This window comes from Alligator sinensis, unplaced genomic scaffold (genome assembly GCF_000455745.1).
Source record: "Alligator sinensis unplaced genomic scaffold, ASM45574v1 scaffold860_1, whole genome shotgun sequence".
NCBI classification, from domain to species: domain Eukaryota; kingdom Metazoa; phylum Chordata; order Crocodylia; family Alligatoridae; genus Alligator; species Alligator sinensis.
Window position 1 is genome coordinate 3,785,865 of NW_005841923.1, and position 18,724 is coordinate 3,804,588.

The window sequence follows — 18,724 nt, forward strand, 5'->3', positions numbered from 1 at the left end:
CTAGTGGATCGTGGAGGACCCAAGGCGACAATTGGCCAGTTTCTCCAAGAGGCGATCATGGGACACCAGATCGAAGGCTTTTTTGAAGTCAAGATATATGACATCAATCTCTTCTCCCTTGTCACCTGGTCGTAGAAGGAAATGAGATTGGTCAAGCAAGACCTACCCGCAACAAACCCGTGCTGGCTATCCCTTAAGATGTTGGCGTCGGCCAGTCCATTAAGGATGGCCTGTTTGATAAACTTTTCTAAGATCTTCCCCGGGATAGAAGTCAGGCTGATGGGCCTATAGTTAGCCGGATCCACTTTCCTCCCTTTCTTGAAGATAGGCACCACATTGGCCTTCTTCCAGTCTTCGGGCACTACACCAGAGCGCCAAGAGTTTTCAAAGATCCGTGCTAGAGGTTGGGCTATGATGCTCGCCAGCTCCTTGAGTACCCTGGGGTGAAGATTGTCAGGGCCGGCTGACTTGAAGGTATCCAGCTTCTCAAGATGTTCCTTCACGAAGTCAGCATCAATGGAGGGCAGGGGATCACCCTCATCCGGACTTCCCTGTCCCGTAGCGGGCATGGGCATCCCATGGGACTGATGAAAGACCGATGCAAAGTACCTATTTAATAGGTTGGCTTTTTCCTGGGCGTCAGTTGTCAGTTGCCCCATCTGGTTTGGTGGGCTGGGAGCACGACTTGGCAGGGTGACACGTCACCTCCCTCCTGGCCTCACAAAAGTTACTTAGGAAGGGTAATATAGCTATGCACACCATTATTTTTCTGTAGAGTTCCTCTCTGGGAGTTGGGTGTCACAAAGGCTTGGCATAGATGGCCAGCCCTTTAAATGGCTTTTTAAACATACACATAACTGCTTGTGAGAAGGAGTTGTTGCAGAAATACCCTTGCAAAAAGCTTCTTCCATTGGTTTTATTCTGGGTTTGGGGAGAATTTTGTCTCCAAATTTTGCCACCATATCAAAGAAAAAAAACGCAAATAAAAACCAATTTTTTATTTTGATTTAGAACTTTGAAAAATTTTCTTGAAACAAAAACTCATTTTTGACTCCAAAAATGTCTCATTTAGAACATGCTGAAACGGGACATGGAACATTTATGCATGTGCTCCAGGACTGGCAGGGGAGGTACTTTAATTAGAGCAGCTCCAAGAGCCGCTCTAATTAAAGCACCTGGAGCATCTCATGTATCATCATCCCCGTGCTTCAAAATGGTGGCAGGGGCACTTTATCTAAAGCTCAAGTAAGCTTTAATTAAAGCACCCCTGCTAATATTTTGAAGTGCAGGGACACTGATACACAAGATGTGGGAGGCTGCTGGAATGTGGTAATTGCCATGCTCCAGCAGACTTGATTAAATGAGTTAATTAATTGAGTCTGCTCCCATGTGCTGGAATTACAGTACATTGGAGGAACCTCCCTACTTGTGTATAGGCACCCATGATGATGACCACCATGTTTTACAAATTGTTTCAGATCAAATGAATCCAATTTTCAGTGACTAAAGAAAGAACACAACACATAACCCATTCTAACGAATGGAATTATTCCTAACTGACACTCACCTACTTAGATCAGAATGAGCAGCGTGTGTCCCCGGTCTATTGTCTTATTGAATACATAGAAGCTAATCTTCAATAAAATGTTGGATAGGGAGGATAGAAGGAACTATAAGAAAATATGCAGAGAGAAACTTTCAAACCAAGCCCTGGTTTGGGCTACATTGCTATCTATCTATTTTGTATGTGCAATTGTCATTTTGCAGTAAAACTGGAAGCACTTTTTTTTTTTTAGATTTTTATCATAAAAATTTATATTTTTGGATATTTGGATACACAAACAATGCATAAATATTAGAGGTTGGGTGAAGACTCCTTTTCTGTTGTTTTCCCCATAAAACAAATGAAATGTCTAAGAAATTCAATGTCATTTCTTTGCCTTTTCAGATAGAAGAGTTTCGAAGACTGAGGACCCATATTAAAGGTGCAGAACTTTTAGAAGGCTGTGATGGGATATTAGGAGATAACTTTAGACCAACCCAGCCACTTAGTGATAGAGTTATCAGGGCTGCCTTCCAGTAGCAGAAGAAGAACAGCAACAAAACAAATCTTTATACATGTAAGTGAAAGTTTTTTCCCTACCATGCTGAAAAGGAAACTGAAAAAAATGGCAATTACACTTATTCAAATAAAATTTCAAAAAGCCTCAGTGAAGCAAATGGAGAACTCCTTTTTTACTCCAGTGAGGCCAGTGTTTCATCCATCTGCCTTCTGACATTATATCATGGGTTTCATCCTCCAGTTCTGAGTGGTACAGTAAGCAAACAGCCAGCAGGTGGCTTTGAGTTACTGAGGAAAAAGCAAAGCCTTAGAAATGGATGGGTTATAAATTCTCTCTCTCTCCTTTTGCAATTATCTTTTATATACAGATAATATTACTTACAGAAACTGTTAAATAGACTTCAGTGCAATGGCTTAACATTCCTCCCTTTAAATATAGCATACATATTTTTTTCTATGTAGGTACTCTTAAGTATTTTATAACTGTGGGAAATTCAGGCCAAATAGATGTTAACAGTGAAAATGTAAGTCCTTGTGTTAACATTGCTTTCCTACTGCTTTATTTAATTTTTGGACACTACCTTAAGTTTAGTCATACATTGCTTAAATGGTGCTTTGTAGTCACAAAGTGTTACCTCTTTAATCTTGAAATGGGTGATTCCAATCCAACCCAGATCCTGCATAAAAATTACTGGGGTATTATCTCAGTAATATTCAAGTACTTTTTCAGGCCATTGTAGGTAATTCGATTCTTTGTACCAGTGACATTATTTGACATGCTTTCTTTGAATTTTAAGCATGAAAGAGTTTCCTTTACAGATGTTGGAAATGAAATATGAAAATGTTCCCCTTTTCTTTCATGTTTAAAATTTTATTACCTTTGTCAACACTTACAAATAATTGTTTTAAATAATCAGATTTATCTTGGCCATGCTTCAGAAAATAACTCACAATTTTGATTCCCAAAGGATGAAGTTTTACATGTAAAATGCTAATATCACTGTAGGACTGTGCTAAATTAAGGACCCTAAAGTACTGAATGAGATCTATGACTATGAGCATTGTGCAGGCCCACAGGAGACAGATTTTGACTGTCTGCACCCAATTGAATTATTTGCCAGAGATGTTTTGTTTTTAGTGTTGGATATGTCAAACCAAATAGCACAGAGTGAATCAGTGCATTCTCTTTATAAAGTCTGTCTTTGAGGAATTCAGAGATTGTCTTGTAAGGACTAAAAACTGTCTTTCCACAGTGTGGCCTAAATCATCCCTTGTACAGAATAACAAAAAAGAAAGAAAGGAAGGAAATACTTACATTCCCTTTGTGGTATTGTCCTGGCACTGTCCACTGCTGGAAATGTTCGAGGGACTTCAGTCTTTTCGCAACACTAAAGGCTTCAAGGATCCATGGAGAAAGCACCTTTTCTGCTATGTGGAGCCAGGGAAACATTTTGCTTTGCATGTTCTTCACCTCAGTGAAAGTATGGCTTCAATAGGATCTTCCTGATACAGACTGAAACCCCCTGTCACTATTTAGTAGCAGCTGTGAAGGTAACAGAGTACCCAGCTATATTATCTCTCACATGCAAAAGTAGAGGATGGTGTTAGGGATGCTATCATTTCTAGTGTCAGACTGTTTCCTGAAACAATGCCAGTACACCCAATAATTCATGGAGGGGCATCCATGTACTAGGCAGCTTACAGATGTAAAAAAACCCCAGCACTTTAAACTCTGTGCACCCACACGCAGAGCACAATGCATGCCCAGAAGAAGCATCGCATTAGCTGGACCTGGCTCACCCAAAATTTGTATAGATTGGGTGTTTTAGTGAGGTGTTAAGGTGCTTTTATTTAGTAGGTGATTGAATCAGCTTTAAATAAAAAAATGCCAAAAAGCCCTGCTGAAGCACGCAATCTATACAAACCCTGCAGAGCTGGGTCAAACTAATGCGGGGGAGCTTTTTGGAGTTTTTATCTAAAGCCAATTCAATCAGCTACTAGATAAAAGCACCAAAAAAGCCGGTCTAACACACCCAAAATATACACATGTTGGGCGAGCCATGTCCATCTAAATGCGATGCTCTTTTGTGGTTCAACAACCTGCACATATTGCACATTAAACCACTCATGGCACTGCTAATTTGCAGCACGGGCAAAATTTGCTACTGGGATTTCCCAGTAGCAAAAAGCAACCCCCCCGCAAAACCCAAAAACCCCTGGAAAAAAAAAGTGATGCGAAGCACACCAAAATAGTGTGCACTGGGACAAACATGGAGACGGGGAATCAGGCAGTCCATCTCTACATGCTGCTGTGGAGTCCCTACGGTGATGTAGACCACGCCCCTGTGAGCTGTGGACAGCTGGCTGGGGCACAGTGGGCCTCAGGACAGGGGAGTAGGCTGCCTGCTTCTGGGTCTCCACATGCCATTCCCTGGCTGGCTGGGGCACAGGGTGCCTCAATGAAGTGGCTACCTGCTGGCTAGCCCTGTACTGAGGCACTCTGTGCCCCAGCCAGCCCCTCCTTACAGCACATGGAGCAGCACACCGAGAGCTGGGAGGAGCTGGGCATGGGCAGTTTCCCATAGCGGGACAATGTGTTCTGCAACAAAGCACATGTTCAGGGACATGCGCTATGGCACAATGTAGTGGCACAAATTTGTGCTGTTACAAGCTCATGCCCCTGATCATCTGCATGCAGCCTACATGCATAAAGGCTAGCAGACTGTTGATTCTCAGTGCTCCTATATATAGATAATATGACCATCTTCTGTTTTTCAAGTCAGCATAGTGCAGCTGTTTGGTAGCTGGTTTGCTGCCAATAAACATGGGAGAACCCTTCACAAATGTCAGAGTTCCCTTGACTTCATTGGTCTATCAGAGAAAGGCAGAAACAAATGATTAAGGGGAATGTGGTAGACAGACAGGAAGACTAGAGAGAATTCAGAATGAAGCAGGATGTGGGCTCCATGTATGCCACATTCATAAATCTGCAGAACATCTGCTCCTCAGCACTGATTGAATCTCTTGCAGTGCTAAGCAAAACATTGTGTAATTATGAAACAATGTAATATAGTACAATGGCAATAGATGGTAGTGCATTTAAAGAGCTCTAAAGAACGGAGGCTAAAATGACAAACATATTTTATTCAAAGTTTAAACAAACGAATAGTATCTTTTGCAGTCTCTCTATACAATCAGTATATACACTAGTAACTCTATAAAGTAAAATTTAGAGAGGTAGCATAACCTTTAGTGTCAACAGTCAGGCATTTTAAATGCTGAATTAATACTGATACCAATCAGTGTGAATATTAGAAATGGGAATTTTGTTATGCAATGTTGGCTACTGGGATGATATTTCCAAAAGCATCTCTTCTACAACTTCTTTGCTGAAATGACAGAAAAAGACACTGCCTCAGGGTTTTCCAAATAAATATTATGAAACCACAGTTAACATGTCCAACAATATTTTTCTCTCCTTGTCCCTCCCACAACAGGGTTGATCTTTCTTTGAAAGATCGTCACGGGTCTCGTTACCTGCTAAAAAAACAACCTGTTCCTTTTGCTATTTCCAGCCTTTCTTGAACCTCTCCAGCCCACATCACAGGGCACCTATACATGTGATGGACTTCTGCTCTGACACGTGCTAATTAGCATACGTTAGGGCAAACTCAATTAATCAAGTCTGTGTCACGTGTATTCAGCATCCCTTTGTTTCAGGATGGCAGCAGGGGTGCTTTAACTACAGCTCATCAAACAAGCTTTAGTTAAAGCATGCCTGCTGCCATTTTGAAATGCAGGATGCTGAATACATGTGATGCTGCGGGCATCTGAGAGCTGCTCTAATTGAAGTGTCCCCCCTCCACCCCAGAGCATGTATATAGATGCCCACAGATCACTGGCTTGAGTTGATTCACAACAGTCTAATAACCTAGTTGAGATGCATGAGGCTAAAACCTCTATTTATTTTTTTTGCAGGGGGTGGGGGGGATGCGGTTAAATTTAACCATGCAAAGTTCAGTACAATAAGAATTGATTTTAGAAGAAGGCGGTCAAGTGAAAATAGGAGCAGTGTCACAAACTCTTGTGATTTTATTGAGAGACATGCAATATTTTCTGTTTTTTGTAAAGCCTTTCAAGCTTGGATTAGGTCATTGCTCAATAAACTTGAGTTTTTATTTTTTCTCTGCAGAAAACCTCGAAAATGTGGATTTGAAATGCTTAAGCTCTAGAAGGCAAATAAAGAGTACCTCAAATGTATTATATTTTTACAAATCCAATCTTGTGATATATTGGGACCCGACTCATTTATTTTTGAATGAGCAAAGTTGTCAATATTGCAGAAGTTTAACACACAAATGATCTTTTTGGGCTAAGCACATACTTATCTGATGTGTAGACAGGCACTTTTTCAATAGTGTATTTTTCATTGGAGATTGCACTGTGTATGATTTCCTATTGATCTATTACCCTCTACATAATCTTTGTCACTTTGCAGATAACAGACTTGATAGATGTGCCTCGTGCTCTGTTATGTCAATGGAGCAGTCTTCAAATACCTACTAAATCCTTAATCCTGGAATATGCTGAACACTGGCCTTAAATCAGCAAGGAACTTAAACATGTCAAATTTTAGTCACAAGTAATTACATTAATTTCAGTGGCACTACACCTGCTTGAAGAGTAGATGCATGTTAAAGTACCTTGCAGAACTGAAATTGTTGAGCCTGATCCTACGTGCATTGTAGCTAATTGTAAAGCTTCCATAAATTTGAATGCTGCAGAATTAGGCTATAAATGCTAATTTCAAGGGTAACTGAAATCAAGGAGAATCTTTCCATTGACTGCAATGACTAGTTAAAATTATTGTTGGGGAAAAATATTTGCACTACTTTAAGGATACATTTTAATTTGTTTTTCCATTGGGGGAAAAAAAAACAACTAAAGAATTGGTCTGCAATATATTATCCTTTTTTAAAAGTGCTTTGAATTACATAAAATATCTTTTAAAAAAATTTTGAGCCCTACATCAAATAGGTTATTTTATAGCCATGGCAATAGTTCCCCATCACCCCAAGACCTAACCTAAATCTGATGGTCATGACTGATTTTAAAACTCCCTACATTGTGGGCCATGTATATACATATATTTGTCTGCTCTGACATGCAGGAAGGCATTGAAGTAGACTCAGTCAAGTCTGCTCTGCACACAAGCTGACGCTGCATTGCATGTTTGTATAAGTGGTGAAATGTGCGTCACCGCTGAGAAAAATGGTGGTGGTGCGCTTTTGAACTACCTTTGATGTACTTTATTTCAAAAAGCGCACCACCACCATTTTCTCAGTGCTGATGCACATTTCACCATTTATACAAATGTAACTTGTTCAGAGAGGTATGAGCTTTCATAGGCTTTGTGAGATATATTTGACAAAGTAGATTGTAGGCTATGAAAACTCATGCCTCTGAATGAGTCGGTCTATAAAGGTACCACACTACCCTGTCTTCTGCCTAATTTTAGACTGACAAGGCAAACTAACTTTCTCTTTCTGCTATGTCATGTAGCAGTGGGTCTGTGTAGTGCATAGGAATGAGCACTGTATTCATAAACATAATATTGTACACTTGTATGAAACTATGAAGTGTGAATGAAAGCCCAGATCCAGGTTGATACATACAGTTAAACATCGTCATTATGAGTCTGAATTAAGGATGCTGCGATTCTGTTTACTGCCTTTTCTTGGTGAACAGCCGAGACAGATTTCTGAGAACATGACAGTTTTATGGAAGTTGACACTACCAATCAATACGTATTTTTCATCTGTGTTACCAGAAGCGTTTGCAGTTCCTAAGGCTCACAAAGAAGTCACCTTGGGGAAATTTCAACACTTTGGGATTTTATCCTTTCCTGTTATGTTGATGCAGTAGCTGGAACAAGTTTCACCAGTCATTCATCGTTATGATATTATTACCATTCTTCTCTTTTTCCTCGTTTCAAAAGCACTATCAACAGTGGCTTGTTAGAAATATAAATATTGGGTTTTTTTTCTCTAGACGTGAAAAAAGTAGGGTCATTTAAACATTTAAAAATGGTTCTGTTTCTCAATGAAGGGATTTTTCAGCCTAACCATTTCAATTCCTCTTCTTGTGTCTGCTGGTTCTGTGTTTAAGAGAGGATTGGCCTGACAGTTAATTTTCCCCATTTCATAAGACTCTACAGTATGTTGTCAGTAATGTTTAGCATTGTGCTTCCTTTTATAATGGCTGTTATATACCATCATGATGCTCCACAGTCTGTCCCCAAATCAGCAAGGGCCTGGACCCCCTGAATAGTTCTACTGAAATCAGTAGGAGTATTTACATGCTGCTGGATCAAAACACAAGTGCTTAGCACTAGAGATGACCAGGGTTCAAATGACACTGACTCTTGTTGAGGTCCGCACAAAAAAAAAAAAAAAAAAATTAAACTGGCTCATAGATTAACAAGTCCACCTAAGTGAAGGAGCAATCTGATCGGGACCCCCCCCCCCCCCCGGGTTTTTTTTTTATCAGGTTGATTTTCTAATATTATAGTGGGGCTCTCATTTCTTGTGGGGGGGTTCACCCCCTGAGCTCCCCCTTAATTTGCACCCTGGGGATGATTGAGCCCATAGGGAACTTGTACACGTGATGAATGACTGTTGTACATGTGATAAAATTGCCCCTTTTAGTGGTTTAATTGCCTAACAGTGTACATGTTTGGCGGCATTGCAATTAAATTTCACAACAGTGTACGTCTGCAGCGGCACATTTTGATTTAACTGACTCTTTATGTACCAAGGAAAAACACATTTGAAGTATTTTGGTTTGCTGCTTAACAAATTACAGAGATATTTGTCATGTGTACAAGGGCCCACACATCTGGAGATGGCAGCAGGGATGGTGCATGGGGTGCTGGAAGCCCAGGCATACTCTGAGAAATTCAGGCTTGGTGGGCTTCCAGTGCCCCATGCATGGTCCCTGCCACCTTCTCCAGCTGCCAGCACATCCAGTTGCCCTCCTGCCATGTTCCTTCACCGCCCCAGGGGCAAGCTTGCCCATTCCTGGATGGTCTGAAGCAGCAGGAAGGTGTCAGGGATGGTGCATGGGGTGCTGGAAGCCCACCAAGTTTCCCCAAGCATGCCTAGGCTTCTAGTGCCCCTTGCACCACTGGATCTGGTGGGTGCTAGCTATGTGGGCAGCACCCACACAGCTAGCACCCCACCTGAGCAGCTCCAAGGGGTGCCACCACCATGGAAGGAAGCACTGGGCCCCCCTGCAGCTCAGGGGCTATGCAGCCCAGTGGCAACTTGTGTGGGCAGGCTCCACTGAGAAGAAAAAAAAAGTGGCAAGGGGCCTGATTATTTTTTCCCCTTCCAGAGCCTGCCCATGTCTCCTGTGGCCAGAAAGTGAGCTGCCATTGGATTCCAAGGCAGTCCCAGGTGGTGTCACCCAGGCAGTCCCAGGTGGTGCCACTACTGCGGAGGGAAGCACCAGGGTCACCCACAGCTCAGGCAGTGCTCAGTCCACCAGCAACTTGCTCACATGGGCAGGCTCAGGAGTGGGGGAGGGGAAAAAAAAAAAAGGATCAGGCCCCTCACTGCTTCCCCTGCACCGCTTCAGCAGAGCCTGCCTGCAGCAGGGGGTTGGGGGGCATGAGATGCAGGGGCACTTCACATGCCTTAGTGGGCCTTATGCCCAGCCCTACCCCCTCACCAGTTGTCTATTAGCACTTGCAGCCTGGGGGTAAGAGTGGGGGAAAGAGAGTCTCCCTGCCACACAGACCCAGCCTGGCTGGCTTGGGTCTTAGGGTGGGTGGGGCTGGGCCAGGTCCATTCCATGTGGCAGGGGGGCTCCCTTCCCTGCCACCCCCAGCCGTAATTTCCGGCACAGCAAAAAGCCCCATGCTGCAACTTCTGGCTGCCATTGTCAGGAGTGGTAGGGGAAGGAAGCCACACTACTGCAAGGGCCTCCCCATTGTGACGGTTCTCCTACAGCTTGTGGCTGGGGTCTTGCAGTGGGTGGGGGGCAGGTTCATGCTGCAGGGCGTCTCCTTTCCTCCCCTCCCCCACTTGCCCTGAGTTTGATGACAGCTATAATTAGAAGCTGCAGTACAGGGCTGAGCTGCCTGGCCAAGTTTTTTCATGTGCTAGGAACTGCAGTAGGGGGAAAGGGAGCCTGTTTCCCCTGCCCGTGCCCCTGCCCCCCCACCTCTGGCCACTCAGGGAGAAGACAACCTTTTCTGTTTCCTCTCTGTGAGAGCCTGGGGATGGGGCTGTGCTGGTGCTTCTCTATTCAGCCAAAGCTAGCAAGCCACTTAGCAAGTTGCCTAATTTGCAATGCCTTAACTCACAATGGATGTGGTACAGACATTTGATAAAACACTGTAACATAAAGTGCTTTAGTCTAATAGCACATCCATCAAGGTTTAACTTAGAACGGGGATCCACTATTTTTAAAGCACTTCACGTACCATGAAAGTCTGTTCTGTTATGGCTTTGAAGTGCTTTCTGTGCACTTAACGCACATTAAGTGTAACATCTGCACCTAGCTTAAGATGATGTAGTAACTTTTTAATCAGCATATTGCAATACCACACAACAGGTAAGGAAAGAAATGAAATACACTGCTTTATTCAGCTAAGTGACAGAGGGGGAATTTAAGGAATTTCATAATGCAACCTAAGTGAAACTTAAATCCTGATGGTCACACCTCTACTCTTCAGTTTTTAATTAATCATTTTTATGTGGACTAATTTAATTAAAATTGAATGTATATTAAAATATATGTTAATGAATTAGAAACATCTGAAAAATGTACTGTTGACAACCAGGGAGGTATCCATTTTAGAAAACACAGCAAAACACTTATGATTTGTGATTCTAATTTTAGCTCAGAGTAATTGTTCTGTGTTATTACTAAATTCTTTATCAATATTTATGAGCTATAGAAAAATGTGTATAGTGCAGGGCTTATTAAATAAGTAATTATTTTTTCTATATTTTTATATAATCCACAACTTGGAATTAAACTTACTCATCTCTGGGTATTATCAATGACCCGCTGGCAAAATGCATACAATGGGGGTCTCATCATGGTGCATAGCACTTAACTCTGAACAGATAAGTAGTTTTGCTGCGTACAGTTGATTCCAATGGTAATAATCAATAATAAGATAGAATTCAACATAGGTAATATCACAATCTGGCCTTAAATAAATAAATCAGAAAATCATGGGAAAAAAAATCTTAAGATGTTGCAGAAAAGTGAATTTTGCATCAGAGAACTCTTCTCTTCACATCTGAATCCATGCCCCAAACATGGACTCAGAGGCTGTGTCCAAATGAGCACAAATGTGTGCTATGTGGTGCTGCAGATCCGTCTGTGATGCCATATGCTGCATATGCAGTGCAGGGGTTGAGGTTTTTTTGTTTGTTTTTTTTTGACACCAGGTGATCCCAGGGTCAAAAAATCCCATACCAAAAAAAAAGCCGGGTTGGTGTACATGGCAGCAGTGTGCACCATCCAGAACTGGAGCCTGGCCAGCTGGAGCTAGCTGCCAGCCAGGCTCCCAGCTGCAGGACTGCCATGGCTGCAGCTCCCCAAGGCCCCCAGGACCCCAGGTAAGGCTGCTGGGGCTAGCACAGTTGATGCCCCCCGCCTTCCTTATCTCACCTAGGGTAACCTGCTGTGCACCAGGGGGTGTGTAGCACGCGTGTTCTCTGGGGACAAGTAGCAGCAACACAGGGTGTGCTACTGCTATTTCTCTATGAAGTCATAGTCCTACACTTAACAAAAACTACTCTCAGGGGCAGATCACTATGATTTAAAAAAAAGTTTTGATCAAGAGGATTTTCTCTGAAGCAATAAATGCTTTTAGGCAAGTGGCCTTTGCAATAATATATTAGCAGAATTGCCTTGAAAACAGAACAGTTGTCAATTTTGTGATGAAAAAATCAGTAATTCTATACTGCTAATGAAATATGTCAATATTTATTTCTTTTACAATTGTTTTAAAGTGTGGTATGATGATAATAGGCCACCAAACTCCCCTGAGTAGAATGATTCAGTAAGCTGCTCTTTAGGAAAGAATGCTTCACCTGCCTTGTACCTCAAAGCCAACAGGGCTAGTTTTTGGGTGCAGGATTCCACACAAAACAGCTTGCAGGCTTAGAGGCATAAACTGCAAACCAACGTTGCATCTGGGAATTCTTCTAAATATTATTACACACACCTTTCCTAGAGGTATGTGAAGCAGATGTTTCATCGGATACACAGTTTTTGTCTACCTTCTGTGCTATCATACAGTACTCTATGGGATAAATATTACTACTTTTAGTTCAGCAGCCAATATATGAAAATACATACTTTGGTTAGTTTATAAAGGCACAAATCTACCCTGCCTTCTTCTTTAGTTCAAAGGGAATTTAATTATGATGGTGAACTGAGACTAAAGGGTAAACATGAATAATAACACTGTAAATCTTCCAAATGAGTCTCTCATCATTCAGTACTTCTGGAAGAAATACAATGCAAAATCCTCACATTTGTTCATAATTAGACTCCTTTCCGTAAGCATTTCTTTTAATACAATAGTTGCCTAAATCCCAATTCAACTTAATTTCACTGACTTTGATTTCTGGACCAAAAGCATTAAGCTTGAACTCAGGGAAAAATGTATAATGTGTTCATTCAATTAAGGAGTAATTAGATACTCAATCACCCTTACATCACACTAGGGATTAGTCAAGAAAGAAGAGAGATACTACTCACTTCAGTGGATTGAACAGTTTTGTTAATTAGTTGAGTGCTAATTGAGATTGAGAAAGTGTCAGTGTGTCATAACATATGCTTGCTGACACTTAAGCCTTAAAAAGCAAAATTTCTGGTTGCTTTTGAGCACTCTGGATCAGTACTTGCAAACTGATCCAATGACTTACTTGAAAGTTAATAGGAGCTTCTTGTCTTCTATGGATTTGGAGTATGCCTCAAATATCTAAGCACCCGCAGATAACTGTGCCAACAATACTAATGATGTGTTTTTTTATTATATGTAGTTATGTTATAGGTGGTGCAAAGTAGCCCATTAGGAATTTATTGTTCTGGGCATTATACAAAATCGGTAAGAGACAGCCACTTCCTGAAGAGTTAACAGTGTTGGAACTTGCAAGAAAATGGCATTTGGCATCAGGAAGTTGACTTCACGTTCTTCAAATAAACCTGCCTCCAGCTCTAGGGCTCGGGAGAGACATTACACTTAAACTGGTTTAAGTTATCAGAAACTGGTTCAAACCTGTAACAGAACACAAGTTCAGTGCACATAAACCAGTTTCAAAATGGCTGAAACTGGTTTGAGATAAACCTGGTTGAATGTAGTATCAGACATAACTGATTTGGGTCAAACCGGTTTATGCAACGTCTGTCCCAGACTCCTTCCTGGTTTAAATTAAACTAGTGTCCCTCAGCAAACTTTTCATTTGGCATCAGGAAGTTGACTTCACTTTCTTCAAATAAAACCTACCTCCAGCTCTAAGTGTTCCTTGAGAACCAATGATACTAGGGATAACATGCAAGTATGAGAACACCTGTAGTAGATTTGCTTTTATCTCCATGTTAGATCCTCAGCTTCATGCAGCTATACTAACAGGGCAACTGCTTTCTAACCAGACTGTCCCTGGGCTACTGTATGAAAAAGCAGGAACACACCCAAGCAAAGGGGCTACAGCTTAATATCATATACTGTTTTAGATGAACACTTGCACCTCAGCCCTCACTATTCTGCATTGCATATTTAGATATAATATATTTGACATTAAATTAACCTCAAAAGAATGAAGATGTTAGTACAGGGGTTTTCAACTGGGGGTATGCATACCCCTGGGGGTACTTCCTCCACTGCTGTTGGTTGGTACTTCCACTGACCCCCCCCGCCTCAGGTCACCGATCAGTCACTGGGGGACTGCCCCCCAGACTGGCTGCTGCGGGGACTCCTTCCTTTTCAACCGGCCACCGGGGGTACACTGACCCAAAAAGGTTGAAAACCCTTGTGTTAATAAGTTAGGATGAAATGATCCATTATCACATTCACCTCATTCTGGCCTGGGAAAGGGTGCAGGAGAAACTTGGATAGCTGGTCTGCTGAGCTTTATACATCATTTGATTGGAATGCTATGGGTATGTGTAGAGCACCTAGCACAATGAGGTCCCAAGCTATGATTAGTGCTCCTACTTTCTGTCTTCATTAATAGAAAAATGGACACCAAGCACTACCTGCTAAACATCTCCTAGAACAGGGGTGACCAAGATACAGTCCACAGGCTTGCAGAGTTGTGTCAGCTGGTTTGCAGTGCTCTCCATGGATCCAGATTTTCGGTGGTGGGGGAGCAGCAGCAGCAGCTTTCTGCAGCTTCTCTTGTCACCACATTTCTGAACCCAGGGGGAGCCCCCTGGACTGGATAACATGGGCCCACAGATTCAGCCTGTGGACCAGCCGCACACCACTCACCTGGCTCACAGAAAGGCCTTGCACACTGGATTTAGCCTGCAGGGCTGAATAACTTTATCATGATATGGCCACCGCTGGGATGACCATGATGTTCCTTGGGCATTGTGACCATGCCGGCTCTGCCCTGTTGGTGCCTACTAATCTCTCCTGTTATGTCTTCCTGATATAAGTGATGAATTGGGAGGCTGCCTTTGAGTTGCTGCCTGGTCACAGTCCTGATTCACTCCTCTAAACCCTATGGGTTGCTAGACCCCTTTATTGTTTCCCACACTCAGGAGGTGCCTTATGGTTTAGGCCATAAGGCTTGGGGATATGCATGACTCTAAAACCACCCCTTTATCATGCCCCCGTGACTCACAGATGTTATGTAGAGGTTGTCTTCTTGTGTTGGGGTCAGCTCACTCCCTGTCACTGCACCCTTTCTGGTGCTGGGGTCTCCACACTGTTGTGTGCCCCAGTGAGTCCTCCTCCTCTCCAATAGCCTCATCCCGGTCCACCAATTTAAATAACAACAGAAAGCACAAGTCCCTGAGCTATAACACAACCATAACATAGGGTCCACACTCTAACCTCTTTTAGAAAACAAACTTCTCTCTCACTTTACTGGGCCTCCCCCTTCCACCAGTATCTATGAGCTCCTATAGCCCCTTAATCCTACCAGAAGCAGAACAGGCAATCAAGCATCTCCAGTTAGCTTCCTCTATGAATGCACCTTCCCTCTTAGCTGTTGCCAGAGAACTAACTTTCTAGTCCCAGCCGTGGGATTTGTGTGCGCCCAGGGCCCTGCCTTCTTCCAGGCAGTTGACCAGGTGCAGGTGCAGGCTAATTCCCTCATGACCCTGCTGCCACAGTAACCTGCACCTGTGGGGTTTCTGCCTGACTGCTAGGGCTCTCTCTCTAGGCAGTTTCTGCCCTTAAAGGAGCAGGCACCTTAGTGCCCTGCGACAGACTTGAACACCACTGTCCTAGACGGTTCTCACCTGCAGACTGCAATGACATGTGGGGTGCATAATCCATTGCATAGTTTGCCTTATCTAATTTACCATTCGTAGTCTTCATGTTAGCAGCAGTTTACTATTTGGTCTAGAATGGACCTTTTGAGATGTTATTGTAATGAAATGTTTCATCTTCTTGTGAGAACAGAGATAGCACTGCCAGAACATTCACATCAACAGATGCTTAATTTTCAATGGAAATCTTGTCCAGAAATATTTGTTGCTATATTTTTCTCCCTCACAACAGTTTTACTTCAGCGACCTCTGTGAGTTTCCTTCTGATTTACATTGACGAGAGAGAAGAATCAGGCCCATCATTTCACTTGAAGGATATACCCTGAAACTCCCCCCACCTGCTGTCATGAAACTCCTGCTTTTAGTTTCCCCCGTCTCCCTGGCTAGAGATAAACAGTCTTTCAGACCCACTGTGGAGGAATTTCAGTAACATAATTGTTTCATTCTCTTTTCAGAGAGGGGGAAGACAATGCTCCCACAGTGCCCTTGGATGAGAAATGGAAACTTTTGAGGCTGCTGCTTCAGTTTAACCACAAAGCCTGTATTGTCTGCCTTCATCTAATTTAGTCTTGATAGACAGCTGTGACAGTTGGTCTGTCCACATGGTCCAGTGAAATTCTGGGAATGGGCTGTACATTAAAAGAAGAAAACGCGTTAAATCTTCCAACTCATTGCTGTTAACATTTTATAATTACTACCATTTATATCACAGTTTCTTTACCAGAACACCCTCTAGTTGTGTACAACTCAAATAATATTAGCGTTTAGTTTGGTGTGAATGAAAACATATATACACTCAAGGCAAATGCATCTTTCTTCTAGACTGTAGATTTTTTTTTTAATTTTGTAGTCTTAACTTCATGTTTTGTCACTAACCAAAAATTCTTTTGTGGAGAATAGTTGAAAATATGTTAATAAAATAATTGTTCGCTCACAGGGAAGATAATACAATTTTCAGGATGGATTCTCTCTTCCCCCTCCCTGCAACTATGGATTAAAATATCAACACAAAGTTTATTTGAATTGCAACGGAGTATCATTTGTATTCATAGGATTCTTTTAAAAATATGACAAAATTAACTGACATGTAAACAAGAAGAATTGTCTTGATGATTTTCTGCCCAGTGAATAATATAAATTTGCAGAGAAATATGCAATCCTGAAGTAGAAAATAGCAGGCCTTCATCCTTCTACATATTGTGCAGTGCACAAGAAAGAAAGGTTACAGATGAAGCTAGAAATTGATAAAAAGACTGAGTTACACTAGAACTGAACACTTTTGCTGCCCCTTAGCACAGTGTTCAGTAGTACAGGCAGTACACTATATTATTTGAACCCAGCTAAGGAGATAGTGGTTTTTGAAAAGGAAAATTTGTCTAGATCAATCCAACATACAGTCTACGGTCCCCTCAACAGCATATAGGTGCAAAAGACAAAAATATTTAAGGCTGTCAGAGGAAAACTTTGATCTACGTATGTAATGTTGTACACTATATTATCAATGCTAGAATTAGGCACAGAGAGCACAGGTCTATGTGAGGTGACACACTCTCAGTCACAGATGGCAAACCCCAAGCAGGGTCACAATGGAGATGCAAACTAAACACGAGGCTCAGGAAGGAGAAGCTACCACAGAAGAGCACGTTGGTGGGTCATCAATCATGGAGGCATCACCAGACGGGTGACCACAGCATCACAGTGCATGTCTGATCCATGTTTTCAGCTCTATACGATGAGTGGTTGCAGCATAACCATTTTGCATCATTCTCACAATCATTCATCAGGGCAGCCAGGCACAGGTTGGATGTTACAGACACCATCACTTTCAGGTGGAGCGGCCTATTGATAAACAAAAGCTGTCCTTTATAGCATGCAATGCAATAAATGCAGAGAACACATACAACAAACTGCGGATAGGATACATGCCTAGAATGAAACTATTTTCAGGATAAAAGAGGTTGGTGCTTTAAAACTACTAACAGTGAGTGCTAAACTCCCTTTGAAAATCTCACCCTACAGGTTTAGGGGTAAATTTGATGTCACTGCCAGTTTATACCCGGTTTTAACAACTTTTCCTCTATGGCCAACTTTTATGTCATCTGGTCAGGGACCAAAATGATCAAGGCTGACAATTAGCATTCAAATAAAAGACATCAGATCACTGAGCATCCACTGCCACCTACCCAGTGACAAAAGAGCTGCTAAAAAGTGTCTGCTGCGTCCTCCTCTTTTCAGTAGCAACTCCCCCCACAACAGCAACCACAGCTAGAAAACATCCATAGCAACTGAAGGATTGCCTGTTCCACTGAGGAGCCTTTTCCTGAAAGAATGGAGGAGCCTTTGACTCCCTCTCTTGAAAAAAAGGATTGGGGGTTACCAGCCAAGAAGCACTGTCCAGCCAGCATGGATTAGACTGGATCAGCTGCATTTCTGGTCAGTGACTTGGCATTTTCCTTGGTATCCATCTCCTGCTTCAGGATCTCAACTTTCCTTTTACAGGGGCCAGACCTGCAATGAAGTAGCAGATTTCCTCCAGCAGAGGCCGTGTCCCCATGTTTTACTAGTGAAGGAAAACTCCAAAATGCAAAATCAAGCTGTGAACCCATTGAGTTACTGGGTCAGATGTAGCTGATTCAGAAGAGATCTGGTTGAAGACATTTTCTCATTTGCACATAACATATTAAAACCACTTAGTATTAGCTGAAAGAACTGCAATTTTAATGTGGCAAATTGACCTTACAATGAAACTAGAACTATATTTGTTCTCTAAATAAAATGTGTTCCTTATCTTGGACTGTACTATATTATGCTGACTCTGAAACAGGGGATATGTTGAAAAGCAAATGATGTAATGTCTCCCCTAAAAAAGTCAATTATTTCCTTTTCCTGTGCTCCCTTCCTGTGTTTACTGCACTTTCCGGCTCAGCTTTGTACACTGAAACCCAGAAGGCTAAAGAGTACTACAAATGAGAAAGGGAGGTAGCTTAGCCAATCTGTCCCTCCAACCTTTTTTTTCCTTTATATATTTTTCAAGGTTGTACCCCAAAAAATAAGAATGACTTAAAACTGTCAGTAGGACTTGGAGCTAGACATAATCCTAACAACAAAGCTGCTCATATAATATATTAATTT

General features: G+C 42.1%; 1 protein-coding gene across 3 annotated transcripts in view; it reads left to right on the forward strand.

Annotated features, from left to right (window-relative positions):
* Positions 1 to 18,280, forward strand: part of CA8 (carbonic anhydrase 8) — a 93,362-nt gene extending 75,082 nt beyond the window's left edge. Inside the window, exons 8-10 of one of the 3 annotated variants that reach the window (XR_003092947.1) lie at positions 1,949 to 2,120; positions 3,316 to 3,613; positions 6,255 to 6,425. Coding sequence is in view for 2 of the 3 variants with exons in the window: in XM_025198508.1 (XP_025054293.1) it covers positions 1,949 to 2,083 (135 nt within the window). In the remaining variant the exon portion in view is untranslated. Of the gene's footprint in view, positions 1 to 1,948; positions 2,121 to 3,315; positions 4,493 to 6,254; positions 6,426 to 16,047 lie in introns of those variants that run through there. The other 2 variants (XM_025198508.1, XM_006019138.2) reach the window with 2 other exon arrangements.
* Positions 18,281 to 18,724: the final 444 nt, after the last annotated feature.